Genomic DNA, 19436 nt, shown 5'->3' on the forward strand with positions numbered 1-19436 from the left:
TGAGATTATTATTGTCCCGTAGTGTGATGATGCATGCAATCATATCCTGTCATATGGTAATAACTCAATAGTGTGTGTGTGTGTGTGTGTGTGTGTGTGTGTGTGTGTGTGTGTGTGTGTGTGTGTGTGTGTGTGTGTGTGTGTGTGTGTGTGTGTGTGTGTGTGTGTGTGTGTGTGTGTGTGTGTGTGTGTGTGTGTGTGTGTGTGTGTGTCTCACCGTTATCAGTGTGTGAATAGGAGCTTGCACCCATGTTCTTCCTGTTCGTACATTTAACCAGCCGTATGGAATGTAGGTCTACAACCATTGATTAAATTTCTTTGCGATTATTTTAGCAATTACATTCAATAATCCAAAAGAATAATTGTTATTTTTATCCCTGCCAAAGGCGAGGGATTACTTTGTTTTTTTGTCCCGTGAATCTTGGGCATCACTGGACCGTTTACATGAAAGGAAGAGCCTCTGTCTGCCCTGAATTGCTCAAATTGGGCTGTTGTAGCGCCACCATATTTTTGAGATCATGAACATTTTTGCAAATCTTTGAATATTTTTATATATATATATATTTTTTTTTTAAAGCGAACACATACAAATACATAGAATTCTTGTGTGTTGTGAGCTTGTAGATTTGCTATTTTTGGCTAAAGTTCTCAGAATTTGGACACTAGGGTTCAAGTGTTTAAGAGTGGAGAAAAAGACTTTCTATACTCAGGGATTGGGAGGACCCCCTGTAGTTACTCTGAGGACCCCCTAGGGGTCCCGGACATCCCAAACTATAGTCTTATATTGTCCTTCTCCTCTCCCCCTGCAGCTCACGGGGCTGGGGAAGCAGAGCCTGAGAGTTAAACTATTGTCTTATATTGTCCTTCTCTTGTCCCCCTGCAGCTCACGGGGCTGGGGAAGCAGGCCCTCCCCTCCTGGCTGTCCTGGGACGGGGAGCGCTGCCTCCTGCGGGGCGTGGCCCTGGAGCAGGACAAGGGCGTGCACCACCTCTCCGCGTCCTCCGGGGGGCAGCAGAGGACGGTCTTCTCCCTGGAGGTGTACCCGGAGGAGCGGGCCGACGCCGAGCCCGCCCTGCTGGCTCTGCAGGCCGACCTGGGAGGAGGAGGAGGAGGAGGAGGCCTACCGCCGTTCACCTGCACCGCCGAGGAGCCTGTCACCGTGCTCACCGTCATCCTGGGTACAGTAATCTTTTTTTTGAGTAATTTTAAATTAACACATTTCGTGCCATGGACGTCTCAGTCATAGACATAGAAAGGTAGACGCCTCCTTCGGCTCTGGTGCATATGCATACCAAGGGAATCCGTGTGCATCGCTTCCACGTGTGTCACACAAACGGAAGTTGCTAGGCCAATCAGAGGCAAGTGGGGGCGGGTCTTTACGTACGCAGCCTGTAAGAACAGCTGAGCCGCGCAACATCAGGAAATGGATGGATTGATAAGTCCCGGAAAAAAGACGTGCTGGGATTTGCCAATAGTCACTTGACTGGCAGCAGTCCCTTCGTTTTTCCAGGAAGTCCGGACTACAATAATGTTGCATCTAGCTTTTTATATCTGTGGTCAGTTTTAAGACGAATGCATACAGAATTAACCCAGACACAAAACAGCTAGTCTGTTTTGTTTCTGGGTTATTTCTGTATGTACTCCATCCGGTTCAATTCTTCTTCTGCAAAAAAAAAAACGAGATTTCCTCTAGTTCTAGCTCTCCACAGCGCCATGTGCTCCTTTCCACACAGTGTATAGTGGTGCCTGGGCGGAGCTTCAACAACAGGGAGCAAAATGTTTTTGAGAGAGCACAGCCACCCTGTGCTTCAGAACAGAGCAGGGAGCACAAGTCGCCGTTGGAAAACACGCTAAAAACAATGAAAGTGAACAATGGCACTAAACCATTGGATTAATTCAAAAAAGCTGGCACGAAATGTGTTAACGTTTGATGAATTATTATTTCAAAACCTTTTCTGTTCCCCAAAAAGCTAAGATTTTCTAAGTAATTTCATTAATAAATAAATTAAAAATCGAAGAAATTCCATAAATTAGAAAACAAATATTTAAGTAGAAGTGTAAATAGCCGATCTACAAGCTCACAACGCGGCGCAACGCGTTCTGAGCTTGTAGATCTGCTGTTTAACTGCTGTTTAAACGTCTAATTTCTCTGTTGGGTCTTGAGCTAAAACCACTGTCGATATCTGTTATTGCCAAGAAGAATCACATTTCCTCATCGGCGGATGTACTGTTTTCTATCCACCAGACGCTGACCTGACCAAGATGGCTGCCGAGGAGCGTGTGGGCCTGCTAGCGGCCATGAGGCGCTACGCCCGCGTGCCCCTGGAGCACATGCGCGCCGCGCCCGTCGTCAACAACCGGCTGTTCGACATGTCCGCCTTCATGGCCGGGCCCGGCAACGCCAAGAAGGTGAGAAACATACTGATTTTAACAATCACATGCCATAAGACCTTGTTGAATACAAAACTGCACTGATTATGTTTAGAGCAAGAAACAGGCTATTACCAGGTAATATACAAAAGATGTTCGGTGATAAAGATTAGAGGTTACAATATTAGAGATGCTCCGATTGCGATCTCTGGGGCCGATACCGATCACCAATCAACAGGAATCAGTATCTGCCGATACCGATATTCCCGATCACAGCTTCAAATCCATAAATTCTTCTATTTATTGTGTTACTGTAGCAGCATTTATATATTTAATGATTCTTCTTACAAAACATTGACATGGTATATTAACTCATTCGTAGTTAACGGCCGAGGAGCCCGAAGTTTTTTCTATGTCTTTCACTGCTGGCTTCTCCTACCTGTTAAAGCGGCCGCTAATCCAGTTCCCATCGTGCGTGATCGAACACTGCTATGCATGGTGTGTTCGCGTATTCCATCAGCTTCTCAAATCCTTTTATTTTTTTTTCAATTGATCCATAAGTTCTCCGTCTGTAAGCTGCCGTGTTTACACAGAAAGCCAACGAATAGAGGATAGAGGACGGACAGCCGCTTCCGGTTTACGGTCTCAATGTTAACTGGTCCGCTCAATAATGTGTCCGTGTAGAAACCGATCACAGAGCATTAGTTCCGGCCTATTTTAGTTCCACCTCGATAATTTTTTTTTTAAATGAAAGCTTATTAAATCTTCGGGTTTCTCGGGCATGGGTACAAAGGGGTATTTTTTTGGCAGAGGTTGAGTTAAGTACAAACATTAGGAGATTGCAGGCTGAGATCCTTTAGTATGAAATTCAACTTGTAGGAGTTGAAGCTGAGATTTTCTTTTATTATGCTGTGAAAATTTCATTGACAGAAGGGGGGTAGGAGCTTAATACATTTTTCACTTCATCCTACTGCTTTTCGGACATTGTTAATGTTGTTTTTTCTTCTGTTTTGTATTTTATTCTTTAATGTTCTTAACAAACTCATTGATTGATTGATTCCAGGTGGTGGAGAACGGTGCTCTGCTGTCATGGAAGGTGGGCTGCTCCCTGGACCAGAGCAGCATCCCAGACATCAGCAGCGTCCAGTCGCCTGCTAAGGATGGCTCCATGTCTGCCCAGCTGGGTTACCCGGTGGTGGGCTGGCACATTGTCAACAAGAAGCCCCCCACGGGGCCTGCCAAGCGGGTCAGGAGACAGCTGTACAACACCCCGACCCCGGTCCCCTCCCTGCTGCCCCCCACCACCCACCCCGAGCCCCCCGTGCGCGTGGTCCCCACGCCGACCTCCCCCGCCATCGCCCCGGCCACGGACAGCTCGGCCACGCCCGTCCGCGGGCCCCTGCCCCTCCCGGTGAAGCCCACCATACGGCTGCGGGATCAGGTATAAAAAAATAAAAAAAACATTAGAGTATACATATATGGTGTATATTATCAGTTGTTTTGGATTTTTGCTTTTTTGCTTTTGAGAAATATATAAAAACTCATGAGTTTATATAAATTCATACCATTTTGGTATATGAGATACAAACATCAAAGCATGACACTGTAAACACTGTAAACACTGTATACTTGTACTGTTCTCCATTTTTGTCTAATAAAATAATCAATCAATAAAAAAAAAAGTAAGATGGAGTAGGATTAAATAAGTTTTATACTTCTTCCTACTACTTTTTGAACATGAAAAATGTGTTTTCTTTTTCTCATTGCCAGTGAGGTTTTGACTTGTTTTTTATTATTTTTTTATTTTTTTATTTAATTGTATCTATTATTATATATTTTTTGACATTGTCAAATTTTTTAACATGTTCAAAATAAAGACTTTCATTAATTCATTAATTCATTTCATTCAGATGGCGGGCCACACGCCAGCTCTGGGGCCCCCCCAGCCCACCCGGGTGCTGAGTGGGGGGACCACCAGCTCCGTGCCCGGCGGGGGCGTCCAGCCCACGGCCACGCGGCCCACCTTCGTGGAGGCCACGGCCGTGCCCACGCCGCCCAGCACCACGCGCAAGCCCAAGACCGCCTCCACCAAGAAGCCCACCAAGAGGCCGCGGGTCAAGAGCACCACGGCCAAGCCGGCGGCGCCACGCTCCACCACCACCACCACCACCACCGCCGCCGCTGCCCTGACCCCGGCCGCACCCGCGCCTGACAACCAGCAGCCCTCCATCTCCAACGCCATCGACTACGTGGACGCCTGGGTCGGCACCTACTTCGAGGTCAAGGTACTAAAAGACGCCCACACATTAGCCCTGTCCTTGCCTCCCTTCACTGGCTCCCTGTTCATTTTAGAGTTTATTTTAAAGGACAACTTTGTTTTTATACAACAAGGATTCATATTTTAGATAGAAAAGATGAGTGTTAAAATGTTTTCATTTGCTTTGTTCTATTGTTTTATCGCGTTTACCGTGCTAAAATGTAGGGCATGGGGGCATGCGTACAAGTGGCTAAATATGTCTTTTTAGACACAATAAGCCAGCAGTTTCTTTATTGCTATTTACAGTAACACTACTAGCCCCCAAGTCACATCCAACCATGAAAGGTTGCGTTGTATCTTGGGAATGGGCTTATTCTATGTAAAATGACATATTTAGCCACTTGTACGCATGCCCCCAACCACTGAAATAAGAATCTCTAAAACAATAGAAAGAAGTAATGAAATCAATTTAACACTCATCTTTTATATTCTTTAATTACAATCTAAAATATGAACCCTTGTTGTAAAAAACTAAAGTTGTCCTTTAACTGCATTTTAGAGTAAATCTTTTTTTTTTTTCTTGCATGTTTTGTTTCTGTTGTCCCTTATTTGTTTTGATGATTTGTATTGCCTGCGTTTTTAATGTTGTACAGTCACTTTGTTTCAGCTTGACTGTTTGTAAACGTGCTATATAAATAAAGCTTGATTTGATTTGATCATTTGAAGATCCCCCCGGACACCTTCTTCGACCGGGAGGACGGCACTGCCGACAACCTGCGCCTCACGCTGAAGCGGACCCCCAAGGAGGCGGTGAGCGAGGGGTCCTGGATCCAGTTCAACAGCACCATCCAGCTGCTCTACGGCCTGCCCGACGAGGCCCACCAGGGCAAGCACGAGTACTTCCTGTTGGCCACCGACAAGGGGGGCCGCAGCATCATGGACGCCTTTGAGGTGAGTGTAGTCCAGGGGTTTTCAAAGTGGGTGACGTGACACCCTGGGGTGCCGTGACGGCAGTCCAGGGGTGCCGCGAGATAATTTGATATTTGGAATTTATTTGGACACTTCAAAATATATTTAGTATCATTTTAAACTTGTTATTTTCAGACAGTTCTAACTTCTAACCAAAATGGCTATTATGTCAATGTTTTCCCCACAACATAATCGCTACAATATGCTATAAATATAAGGTGTTGGGAGTGAAACTTATGAACATAATGTAGGGGTGCCTCGAATGAAAATAATATGTATAGGGGTGCCCTGAGCCAAAAAATGTGGGAACCCCTGGTGTAGGGGTGGGGGATATTGTGATAAATAGAGATATTTGAGGCCTAGAATTTCGTCATTTTAGGGGAAAGGTCACTTGGCCTTTGGTGTTGTCCATTTGTTGAGGGCACAAAGGCCAAATGCCAGGGCAGGAAGGCCATCAAATAAAACAAGATTTCAGTCCATTGAAAGAATGAATTGATGATGTAAAATGTAATATGTACTATATGCAGTGAAATAATTAATGGTGTTTGCAATCTGATCAAGTAACTTTGATTGGTGCAGGGCTGAGCCCATGCTCAGCCCTGCACCAATCAAATTTACTTGATTGGTTTAAATTTGGGGTATCAGGGGAGTCTTCAGAATCTCAACAAAAGACACTGGTGTCTATGACAAGACAGACAGAGATAGTGGTACAGTCAGCTGGGGCATTAAGGTCACTGAGGCCAGGGGATACCATATTTTTGAGGGGCACAAGGCCAAACTGAGGGGCAATGATGGCCATGGCCTTCGTGGCCTCCCTGAAATTCCTGCCCTGGGACGATACAATGTCTCCACGTTATACCTTCTTCTAGGGGTGGGCGATATGGCGATAATTATCGTCTCGGCGATACAGCTTTGCCACGATAGGCCATTTCAGAATATCGTTTCTCTCGTGATACAAACAGTCATTTAGAAAAGGCTCTGGATATACAGCGAGTGCACGTTCCATGAGTCGCAGCTCTATTGCTTAATTTATACTTCTATAGTACGGTGGTGTAATTCGCCAAAAAGAACAGATCTACAAGCTATAACGTGTCGCGGCTCAACGTGTCATATAGTTTGAGGATCTGTCCCCTGCTTTCACAGCCCCTCCCCCGGGCAGCACGCAGACAGGCTACAGAGTGTCTACAGCACTGACTGAGTTGTGATACTGTGTGTGCAGGAGCACGGCACAGTGGTCCACGATTTAGTTTCACTTTAACGGGACTTAAAAGCAGTGATGCAGCTTGGCCTGCATTCTTTGAAGCATATTTTTCACAATGGATGCATTAAACTAACAGGACGCAAACTACTTATCCGTCCTGCTATCGCTATCAGCCATCTCACTGCTTGCAAAGCTGAACTGTGCTGGAGTCTCATCCATAGCTGTGTGTTCTGGCAGTATTGATGAGATGATTTAGATCACCTTGTAAATCCATGCTTCTGTTTTTATTAACTATAAACAAGTAGCTATTTGCTGCTATTTGTAAAGTGCTTATGTTTTCACCATTGATGCATGCGTGTGTCGTCGCGAATCGCGGTGAAATCGTCGCGTCTATTTTGCGTCTATTACATAATTGGCTTAGTTATAAAAACCATGCCATTATTGTTAGTAGAAAAGCGAAAAGCTAGGATGATAATGAGTGAGTAATTCTCTAAACATAAAGCTTGTATCATAACAAACCTCCTGACTTTGGTTGGTCATAAGGTAATTTGTTTTCCCTCAAGTTTCAATGGTAAGGCATGGGTTGTTGTCAACCTGTGGGTCGAGACCCCCAGAGAGGTCCCGCCAAATTGTTTTGAATATAGCCGATCTACAAGCTCACAAAACTCAAAAAACATTTTAAGGGAACCCATAAAACATTTCTGGGACCCATTTGAATGACCTGAACCATCATCACACCAACTAGTAAATATTTTGAGGTAAAAAAATGATAATTGTTAATCAAAAATCTGAATGTTATCATTAAAAAATCATAGATTAGGCTATATATCTTTCTATCTGCAGCATACAAATGAATAGATTATCTATAGAATATATGTGTGGGTCTAATAATCATAATAAACCTAAAAACTCGCATAAAACAGTATCGTGATAATATTGTGTATCGTGATACTGCATGAAGCATATCGTGATAATGCTTTTCTCCAGTATCGCCCACCCCTACCTTCTTCAGAGATATCTTATAATCGTGATACAATGAGGGAGCCTTATAAAAGATATCCTGTTGAATTGTTAATAAAGCGATTCATTGCAGATTGCATTTAAACCTGCATTTTGGTCTAAATCGGTAGTTCTCAAACTTTAAAATATCATGGTCTCCCCTTAACTCTGACACGGGTCCATTTGGTTTCATTTGTATACTGTCAGAATTACATACTTGTAAGGGTCAAATTTACACCTCTCAAAAGGATCCCAGAGACTCCCTGGACCCCACTTTGAGGACCACTGGTCTAAATGGTCTGTTACTCCTTTTCCTTTTAGTTTTTGTTACCATGTAGGTGGTTGTACTGTTAAGTAACTTGAAAAATAACCATAAAAACCAACATGAAAAAGAATCGTGATAAGATCGTGTATCGTGATAACGGCTTTGAAAACGATCATGATATTGTATTAATTTTCTTCATATCGCTCCACCCCAGGTGCGCGTCAACCGCTGGCCGGCCGCCGACAAGCCCGCCGCCGTGTTCGTGGCCCGCTTCCACGGAGACCCCAAGTCGCTGGACGTCCACAGGAAGATCCTGCTGGCCAAGAAGCTGTCGTACGCCCTGGGCGACCGCAACACCAGCACCGTCACACTGCGCAGCATCAAGAAGGGCTCCATCGTGGTGGAGTGGACCAACAACAGCCTGCCGCAGAGCCCCTGCCCCAAGGAGCAGATCACTGCGCTCAGCAACCGCATCTCAGACCCCACGGTAGGGATGTTAACGAAGAATCGGGTACACATTAGAACGGGTACACATTATTGTGTATCATTATTTTATGCTTTAACTATTGAAAAATAGCAGATATACAAGCTCACCGCGCTGCGAGCTTGTAGATCTGCTATTTTTGAAAAATCGTGAAAATTAGAATTTTGACCCGATTGAAGTGTCTTTTGAATCCTTCTAAGGTTTTTTGAAAAAAGCTATATTTCTATGTCAGCAATCTGGCCAGCCATCGTCAAAGAAAAGGTCCTTTTCACTTAACTGGAGCTCAGTTAGTCTGTTCTTGAGAGACTACTATGTAATTGGTTCTCAAACCTTTTCATCTGAACGACCCCCAAAATTATATGTATTTGGCCCCGGACCCCCATCTCAAAATATTTAGTTCCAGGGACCACCCAGAAGCTAAATTTGAGTTACAAACGTTCGCTTTGAAAATACATATATTCAAAGATTTGCACACATTTTCACGACTTTAAAAAAAATAGCAGATCTACAAGCGCGCTGCGAGCTTGTATATCTGCTATTTTTCACTGGTTAAAGCATTCAATAGTTCTAGGCCTAAATGGGTTAAGAAATTATCCTATTAAATTAAATTAGTCCTGTGCCCGGGGGTGTGCGATGAGGGATTGAATGTAGAGTCTCAGAAGTAATGTTGGAGAACCCAGACTGGTGCCCGTTGGGCAGAATAGTCACCATCCATGTCCAGTTGTGCAATGCCCGGTGTATCCGTCTGGCTGGCTGGCACTCTTTTATATATGGTGTTCCGTGTCCAAGCTAGTCTGTGATGTCAGTCAGTGATGTCAGTAGGGCTTTGTTGATGTCAGTTGGGCATTATTAACTCACTGAACGCCATAAACGTCTTATACGTCTTTGGACCTCGGTGCCATAAACGTCTTTTACGTCTTTTTAATTAATCAAAAGTTTTATCATTTTTTCATAATTGTAATTTCAAAAAAATCGCTCTAGAAGTTGGCCATATGCCTCCGTGACCTGAGCGATACGGCCGATTTGACTGTAGCACCAGTGTAACACAGTCCGGCGGAAAATCGGTATAGCCGAAGATTGGTTCCGGCCGTTTAAATGTTATCTAAAACGTTCGTTTATACACTTTCCCGTGCATCCCTGACGAACTATAAGTACTCAAAAAACGCAGAAAATTCTCAGGATTCCAGCGGTGCCATCCATTCTTCTCTACCTATCCTTGATCGCGATCGCCAGGGTTCCGAAGTGTGTTAGCATGCTAGCTAAAAGGCCTGGCCAAAATGTAAACAACAGGCCCAAACCAAAAAAAAGATGGACGTCTTCTTCCTTCTTCTGTTAGTTGATCAGATAGTAGGAGACCACCCTCTGGTGGTTTTCAAATGGTATTGCACTCCAGATTGCACACAGGGCCCATCACAGCACACACATATGATGATGATCAAGACATCTTACACATGTTCTATTGAAGCCCAAATCTAATGATAGGATATATATATATAAATATACATGTTTTCCTTTGTAAGAGGGGTAGTGTGGCTTTCGATAGAAGCATAGATTTATATATGTAATTTAAGTACAAAATATGATTTTGGCCCCCATAAAAAGGCAAAATTAAGCAAAATGGCTGGCACCAGTTTTGTAGATTTTGAATAAAGAGTGGCATTCACTGAGTTAAGGCCACTTGGCCTTTGGTGTTGTCCATTTTTTTTGAGGGCACAAAGGCCAAATGCCAGGGCAAGAATGCCATCAAATAAAACATGATTTTAGTCCATTGAAATAATTTGTTGAATTTAAGGGTTAGGGACCTAATCTGCAGTGAAATAGATAAATGATGGTATTTACAATCTGATACATGCTCAGTCCTGCACCATTCAAAGTCACTGGATTGGTTTAAAGATGGGGACTCAGGGAAGTAAACAATCTCAACAAAAGACATGTGTCTACATGACAAGTAAGAGACACAGGTGTGTCTACTATCTACATATTGACAAGAGAAAGACAAAGACAATGGTACAGGGGCATTAAGGCCACTGTGGCCTCAAGTCATGCCATTGGTTTGAGGGGCACAAGGCCAAATTGAGGGGCAACGGCGGCCATGGCCTTCATGGCCGCCATGAAATTCCTGCCATGGTGGCGACACTGTTTAGTATCAGTGATGTCAGCATGCAGACAGACGGTCAGACGGCGGACGGACATTCGGTAAATCAATAGTTAGATGATTATAATTAATGTTTAATTAAATGAAAAGGTTACAGACATGGTGTTGGTGATTATCAAATGTGAGCTTACCAAAATTACAGTAATCCTTAATCACATTCCATCACATTCAAGGTCTTTTGGAGAGAAATTAAACTTAGCTTAGAGAACTGCAGAGGTCAGATGTGTCTGTAACCAGCTGATGTTCGTTGATGCTCGTTATTGTTATATACATCAAGGCAATTATTTGTCAAGAATTTTCCTTTTGGTCCTAAAAAAGAAAAACGCTGCTTATCAATGAATCGATTGATATGAGTTATCAACTTTCAATGAATTAATTAATCAATCTATAATATGTAGGGGTGTAACGATATAGTAACTGTATTGAAATATAGTTTTTAACTTAAAAAATCGAAGTATATCAAAATGAAAACAGCTAAAATTGAATCGTATTGTTTTATTTTGTATCGTATCGAATCAGAAGTGCAAAGAATCGATTGTATCGATACTACCTACTTGTGAATTGTATTTAGCATTTTTAAGGAAAGGAGGTGTTTAATTACTTTTCCTTTCCATATCTATCGATAAATGTGTGTAATCTCTGGGTTCATGTCAAGGTGCAGGTTTGTCAATATACAATGTCCATCTATTTGGCAGATAATCACTGTGTTTACTTATTTATATCCATAATAATACATGTTTCCCTTAAAAACCTGCACTATCCACACCTTTCATACAGATTTACTTTCTTTGCTTAATAGTTACTATATAGATTTTAAATAATTGAATCGAATCGTATCGTATCGCCATGAATGAACCAATATCGTCCATGTATCATATCGTCAACCATGTATCGTGATATGTATCGAATCGCTATTAAAATGTATCGTTACACCCCTAATAATTTGCTTCCCTCCCCCCAGGGCAAGCCCAAGCCGGCCTTCGCCAAGGCCATGGAGCCTGAGTTCAAGGCCATCAACATCTCGGTGCGCGGCACCAACCGCTGCCAGAGCTACACCTTCGTGCCGCCGGGCGAGGTGCCCGTGGTGCCCGCCGTGCCCCCCACGCCCACCACCATCCCCGTGCACGACCCGCGCACGGACGACGTCTACCTGCACACCGTCATCCCCGCCGTGGTGGTGGCCGCCCTGCTGCTGGTGGCCGGTGTCACCGCCATGGTCTGCTACCGCAAGAAACGCCGCGGCAAGATGACCGTCGAGGAGCAGGTGAGAAGGACATTTTATTTTGTTATTATGATGTGATGATTGGTTATATGTCACTTTATTTTCACTACATTATGTTGTTCGTCTCTGTGCCCTGTGATACATTATAGATTACATCGAGGGCTTGGAGTGCAAAGGGCGTATGTGACATTTTCACAGTTTTACAGGAGAGCTATAAAATGTTGTTTTGTTGTTAAATGTCAAATGTTGTTAAAACTATTTTGATTGACTAACTATTTGATTAGAAACAACATGTTTAAGCAGTCTGTACTTTTATACAGAATAATACAGAATTTATATTTTAATAGTTATATACATAAAAAGGTACAAAACTATAAAAAAAAAAAAAAAAAAAACATACAACATTTTCACCAAAAATGTCTCTTACGAACTTTGCACTCCAAGCCCTCGACATGCTGTAAGAGCAAAACTTAAATTACTTAAAGTACCAAAAGTAAAGGCACTCATTAAGCAGACTGTCCCATTTAAAGCTTTTCACAGATACACATTCTTTTGAAAATGGCAGATCTACAAGCTCACAATGTGTCCCATCGTGATGCATTGTGAGCTTGTAGATCGGCTATTTTCAAATGGCCGAAATGTAATGTATATAGGGCTGATGTGGGTAATATATGTTTTGTAATAAGAACCAAAATCAACAAAGTAATTAGTAATGATGTACCAATGGTGGAGCAACTGAAACTACTTTTTTCTCCTCCCAGGGGATAAGGCTGAAGTCCAAATATGGACCAAACACTCTATAGTAACTATCAGAACATAGACCCATTTTGTTATTATTTGATTTAAATGAAATCACTTACCCTACCTTAACCCATTTAGAACGGGTACACATTTTGTGTTTCATTATTTTATGCTTTAACTATTTAAAAATAGCAGATATACAAGCTCACAGAGTGCCGCGCTGCAAGCTTGTAGATCTGCTATTTTTGAAAAATCTTGAAAATTTGAATTTTGACCCGATTCTATAAGTGTCTTTTGAATCCTTCTAAAGTTTTTTGGAAAAAAACATGTTTCTATGTCAGCAATCTGGCTAGTCATCGTCAAAGAAAAGGTCCTTTTCACTTAAATGGAGCTCAGTTAGTCTGTTCTTGAGAGACTACTATGTCAGTGGTTCTCAAACCTTTTCATGTGAAGGACCCCCAAAATGATATTTATTTGTCCACGGACCCCCATCTCAAAATATCTAGTTCCAGGGACCACCCAGAAGCAAAATTTGAGTTACAAACGTTTGCTTTGAAAATACAGATATTCAAAGATTTGCACACATTTTCACGACTTTTTCAAAAATAGCAGATCTACAAGCTCGCAGCGCGGCACTCGGTGCCGCGCTGTGAGCTTGTATATCTGCTATTTTTTAATAGTTAAAGCATCCACTAATGTTAGGCCTAAATGGGTTAAGTATATGTATTTAGTCACTTTCCACCACTTGTTACTGACCGATGGTGTATTCTCTCCACCGCCCACACACAGGCCACCTTCATCAAGAAGGGCGTGCCCATCATCTTCGCCGACGAGCTGGACGACTCCAAGTCGCCGCCCTCGTCCAGCATCCCGCTCATCCTGCAGGAGGAGAAGCCGCCGCTGCCGCCGCCCGAGTACCCCAACCTGGGGGGCCACGGCCCCCACAGCACGCTGCTCAACGCCCAGGACCACCTGTTGCTGGAGGACTACGGCGTCTACCAGGACGACGACCCCAACGCGCCGCCCTACCAGCCCCCGCCGCCCTTCACCGTGCCCATCGAGGGCAAGGGCTCCCGGCCCAAGAACATGACCTCGTACCGGTCACCTCCTCCCTACGTGCCTCCCTAACGCCCCCTCCCCAATTAGTTTCTTTTTTCGGAGGGGTGGGGAGGGGGAAGCTGCGGGGGGGTGGGAGCACTTAAACCCATTTAGAACGGGTACACATTATTGTGTATCATTATTTTATGCTTTAACTATTGAAAAATAGCAGATCTGCGAGCTTGTAGATCTGCTATTTTTGAAAAATCGTGAAAAGTGTCTTGAATCCTTCTAAGGTTTTTTGAAAAACCCTATGTTTCTATGTCAGCAATCTGGCCAGCCATCGTCATAGAAAAGGTCCTTTTCAGTTAGTCTGTTCTTGAGAGAATACTATGTCAGTGGTTATGTCAAGCTCGCAGCGCGGCTCTCGGTGCCGCGCTGTGAGCTTTGTATATCTGCTATTTTTCAATAGTTAAAGCATTCAATAATTCTATTTGGGGCAGGGGAGGGGCGGGCGGGGGGAGAGGGGGTGCTTGTTTGTACGAAAAAGAAGAGAAAAACCGAAAAACTATTCCACAACAAGAGTAATTTTACATTAACGTTCGACGAGACGGCTTTGACTTTCTTTGTAGAGGAGCAGGCAACAATAAATACCATTACTCATACACGTGACTGACCATCATAAAGATACTCGTATTGTACAATTCTTAACTACTGGCGCGCGCAGCCGCGCACACAAACACACACTGAGGACAAAGCAGCGGACAAGGAAAAAGCGGTTGGTTACGCCACTAGTGCTTTCTTTCTCTTTCTTTTCTTTTTCTTTTTTATCTTTCAGTTCTCGCTTTCCAGTTCTTTGCATACATCTTTTGTTTGTTTGTTTTTTTCCCTTTCTCTTTTTTTTTTATCTGTTATTGCCAAGAAGAATCACATTCTCCTCATCGATGATGTACTGTTTCTATTGTATAGAAAACTAATAAAAGGAAGCAGAGAAAGGACTGCAGGCTGCGTGCGGACAGACAGGAGGGCCTTGGAGCGATCATCACCATGACGACCAGCCAGACTGCGAAGGCTACTTTCCTCTTCGACAACGTTACTCTTTTTACACCCAGTTCAGCATCACTCTCTTAGGCTTGATTTATTATAGTCCTCGGGTTGGGTGGTGTCTGCGTTTTCCCCTCAATGTTGGTTGGTTCCCCCCGGTTCCGGTACTAGTATCACCTTTTTGGAACTGTTTCCGGAACCGATGTTTTTATCACACTTTTGTCAGAGTTGGTACGTGGACTTCACATCCTCCGCTATACAATTACAATGCCGGTGGTTCTCGAACGTTTTAATTTCAAGGATCACCATAACTCTTGAGAAGTCTACAAATTGAACCAAATGGACGTCCATTTGGTTCAATTTGTAGACTTCTCTGAGGGGCCTTTTCCACCAAAAGAACCTTTTGGTTCAAGAACCTGTGCCGTTCAACTTTCTTGGAACGGCCGGCCATCGTCAAAGAAAAGGTTCTTTTCACTTAACTGGAGCTCAGTTAGTCTGTTCTTGAGAGACTACTATGTCAGTGGTCCTCAAACCTTTTCATGTGAAGGACCCCCAAAATTATATATATTTGGCCACGGACCCCCATGTCAAAATATTAAGTTCCAGGGACCACCCAGAAGCAAAATTTGAGTTACAAACGTTCGCTTTGAAAATACTTGTATTCAAAGATTTGCACACATTTTTACGACTTTTTCAAAAATAGCAGATCTACAAGCTCGCAGCGCGGCACTCGGTGCCGCGCTGTGAGCTTGTATATCTGCTATTTTTCAATAGTTAAAGCATTCAATAATTCTGTTTGGGGCGTTGGTTCGTTCTTGTGAACCGGCTTGCGTTTCCACCAGATTGAACCAAGGATTTTGTGGTTCCCGTTCTCGTTCTGAACCAACTTTTACGGTTCGGAAACCAACTGGGTTCTCGGTGGAAAAGCTCACCTCTGAGGGTTCATCCCATAGGCGGTAGAAAGAACCCCAACCGGTTCTTTGCCGGGTCGAAAAGAGCGCCCTGAGTTACAGATCTGTAAGGGTCCTTTTGGTTCTACACAGCGTACGCAAACTCTTGCTCAACCTCGCGCATTAAAGTGTAGTTAGTGTCTTGGGAGAAAGTTAACTGGTACTCAAATAGGGAGAAGGAGAATAAGAAGAATATCATTGTTATTTTTACGTTGGTTTCTTTTTAACATGACTCAACTTTACAGGTTTCCTCTTTTAATCGATCAAAACGAAGAAAAAGCGGAAAAGTTCCACTGATCATGCCAGTTGTAGATGTAGTCTAATTGAGTTACAAAGCGGATAATAACCACTCATTATTTTATGTGTGAGTGCGTGCGTGTGTATGTGTGCGTGTGTACCCACTGATCCTGCCTTTGAAACGACATGACTGGCCGCGGCGTTACCATGGTGATAGTCTGCGTTGGAGACGCACACACCGACACACACACCGGCCATAAAGAGAGAGAGAGAGAGAGGGGGGGTCGATGGCTCGGCCGTGGTTTTAACACAGCAGGGGACACACAATGGAAGCCTTTTCACGACAGCCACTTTGAAAGGTAAAAAGGATTCGAGGTGTTTCCGTGTGCCGGCTTATAAATTAAATGCGTGTATCAAAACAGCACCTGGGTTATTGAGGCAGGTTCTTGTAAAGGAGCGCTTGTTTTCGGTGGAGACGACGGAGGCGCACCGTCACAAGCAGACTTGAGGAGCCATGTCGCCATGTCGAGCGCTTCGAAGTCCACTAGAGCCGACTCGGCGCCGTTCGAGTTGTAAACCACGGGGCCAGAATAGTAAATCTTCGTCCGTCCCCGACTTTCGCCACCTCTGCGCGGTCCAAGTGAACACAGCGGAGCGCACCCTACCTCCTGTTAAGCCAATCACAAGCTCCCGTGGGCGGGTCTTGCTTTAATCCAGGCGCTTTCTTTGATACAAGCAAATTAAACACTTAAACGCTGTAGTCTTGGAGAATAGGAGGCTTCACTGTCTGCACCAAATCTCTTAACCAGAAATAGCCCGATCTACAAGCTCTACAAGTCGTAAATGCAACACGTTTTAAGCTTGTAGATCAGGCTATTTTTGCCGAATATGGCTGCTTTGGGCTCAAGTGATTAACTTGTACAGGTACTGTCCATACGGCTAAACAACACATCGATTTGGGAGTCCTTGACGTGAAAACGTTTGAGAACCGCTGCCCTAAATGAAAACGCTCTCCACAATAATTAACGCCAACGGCCTCGGGGCTGTGATTGCCTGTCCAAATGTCTGCTGTGAAAAGGCCGCCAACGATGAAACCAATCAACCTAACATTAAATTGTGTTGATGTGGGGGCTGGGGGGGGGGGGGGGGGGTACAGTATAGAACCAGAGCGATATCGATGCCATCGATTTTTTTTTCTTTCCTTTTTTAACATCGATATGGGCAATTATGCGGCCCTTGTTGTCCTGTTTTTTAACCACTTTCAACCTGGCAGGCGTCCCTATTTATTTTGTTTTCCAAACATGATCGATTCATTAACGTGCACTTAATTAACATTAACCCATTTAGACCTGAGGCTGATTCTTAAAAACATAGTCTTCTAAAACCTAACCTAAGGTTTCTGAAAACCTTCAAATTCGTAGTAAAAATGATGTTGCTATATCTATAGCAAATACTAATACGAGACACAGAGGTGGCATCCGGTTTCAAAGGTAAAACAAATAGATGGCACCAGGTCTAAATGGGGTTTACAGGCAGGTAGTAAAGCAGATGATAGCAAAGGTTTTTTGCCAAAAAGGATTATGCAAAACGATAACCTGGATTTGATTACATTTTGTATTTGAGAACATTTAACTTGATAAAATGTAACTGGATGGATTTGATAGCTAGTAAATGAAGATAATAAACACATTAGACCAGCGGTTCTCAAAATGGATTCCAGGGACTTTGTAGGTTCCTTTACGGGGGTCTAAATTGATCCATACAAGTCTGTAGGGTCCATTTGGTTCCATTTGTACACTTGTCAGAGTTAAGGGGAGACCTTGAAATGTAAAACAAGTTTGAGAAACACTGCATTAGACACATTTACCCTTAAATCCTATTCAAAAGGTTTGCCTTTAACACTATTCACCAAGGGACACCAGCCAGGGTGAAAGTGGTTGAAAATATGGGTGGGGCTGCATTACCACTGCTCTGCCTCCAGATGGCGTAGTTGTACTGTATGAGGTAATGGGGACCAGTGTGTGTACATGTAATGGCTGTGCCTGAGGAACCCGAGGATCTCATCTTCATAAAGTTTAGTGTTCTACCACTTATAGTTAGGTGGATAAAGAGGGGGGTTGGGGAAATCATTTTATTTTTTAAATTGTCTGTCTAGATTTATTGATATCAGTCATTTGGGGGGAGGGGGGACAACAACTTTATATAGTTTGTCGGGTGGGTATTCAAATAAATACAAATAAATCGTTTACTTGCCCGTCACTGAAAACAATGCATAAGAATATGATGGGATTGAGAGGAGGGGGGAGGGTCACAATAATGGACGTGAATAATGTGCGTTTCATATCTGATAATATCAACATGAGAAGAAGAAGAAATGGTTAAAAAAAAATCTAATGTTTTTACTGAGTTTTTGATACAGTCTTAAATTGTTTTATGAAAATATATTAATAAAGATGTACTACTATTTGTAAAGCCTCAAATTGCTTACACATTTCTTCGTGTGCGTTGTGTGTGTGTGTGTGTGTGTGTGTACGAAAAATACTTTTCAAGGAATTTTCTCTTTGGTACAGATACGCCCAAATTAATTTCTACTTGCAAAGGGGAAAAAAACCTACAACTCTACAACCTGTTCTAGTCATTCTAATGATCACCAAGTTCATTACAGGCATTTTACTTATGTTTTGTGAGGAATAGCTCCAGTATCATGGCCATTATCACAGACCCCAGGGTTGCCAACAGAGGACTGTCAGAATCCAGGAGATTTCTATTTTTTGTAAATAATCATCTACATATTATTTATTAAATATGTCACAGCCCCTTTGACCTGGCCTGTAGGGCCTGTGGTGTCCATATGGTGTTCTCCCTGTATGTGTGCTTCTCCCACAGAGCCTATGGGTGTCGGCCAATGAGCTTGATGATTAGGTGCATTGGGAGCACCTGGCCAGTACTCCCTGGAGCCCTACATAAGACTGGGTGGCAAGTCAGTCTTTCTCTCCCTGTCCAGATGACGGCACCCATTTGCTTTCCCTTATGTTTGAGTTTGCACACTCTACAACACCCCACACTACACCTACCACACATCCATGCATTGCTGACACTACTGATTACTGAACTACACTTCTGTTATGTGCCTGTACATATGCACACCTCACATATTTGTTCACTAATGATTATTTGTCCTCTGGTTTAGTGTCCACCCTGACTGGCTGGCTCTGATCTGCTCTGCTGCTGTTTCTATGCATGGCTATTGGCTAGACCAGGGGTGCCCAAAAGGTAGATTGTGATCTACCAGTAGATCACCAAGGCTGTGCAGGTAGACCACATGACATGCCCCTAAAGATATATAATTAAAATATGAAAAAAAGACAATATGACTTATGACATCAAGAAGGGCCTGTCAGCTCCCTTCATGGCTTCTAAAGTAGGCAAACCTCCAATGCAATACTTTGTCCAGGAGTCAGTAGCATTACAAAGAATCCCAAAACCTGCCACTTCCATACAGAA

General features: G+C 43.3%; 1 protein-coding gene across 2 annotated transcripts in view; it reads left to right on the forward strand.

Annotated features, from left to right (window-relative positions):
• Window positions 1–13818, forward strand: part of LOC308291913 (dystroglycan 1-like) — a 38191-nt gene extending 24373 nt beyond the window's left edge. For both annotated transcript variants that reach the window (XM_080734058.1, XM_080734059.1), the window contains exons 5-12: window positions 884–1178; window positions 2246–2409; window positions 3434–3811; window positions 4281–4655; window positions 5354–5578; window positions 8276–8548; window positions 11662–11964; window positions 13453–13818. In XM_080734058.1, the coding sequence (XP_080590184.1) occupies window positions 884–1178; window positions 2246–2409; window positions 3434–3811; window positions 4281–4655; window positions 5354–5578; window positions 8276–8548; window positions 11662–11964; window positions 13453–13791 (2352 nt within the window). In that variant the 3' untranslated portion in view covers window positions 13792–13818. The remainder of the gene's footprint in view (window positions 1–883; window positions 1179–2245; window positions 2410–3433; window positions 3812–4280; window positions 4656–5353; window positions 5579–8275; window positions 8549–11661; window positions 11965–13452) is intronic.
• Window positions 13819–19436: the final 5618 nt, after the last annotated feature.

Source organism: Nannobrachium achirus (genome assembly GCF_963921795.1).
Source record: "Nannobrachium achirus genome assembly, chromosome: 9".
Classification (NCBI taxonomy): domain Eukaryota; kingdom Metazoa; phylum Chordata; class Actinopteri; order Myctophiformes; family Myctophidae; genus Nannobrachium; species Nannobrachium achirus.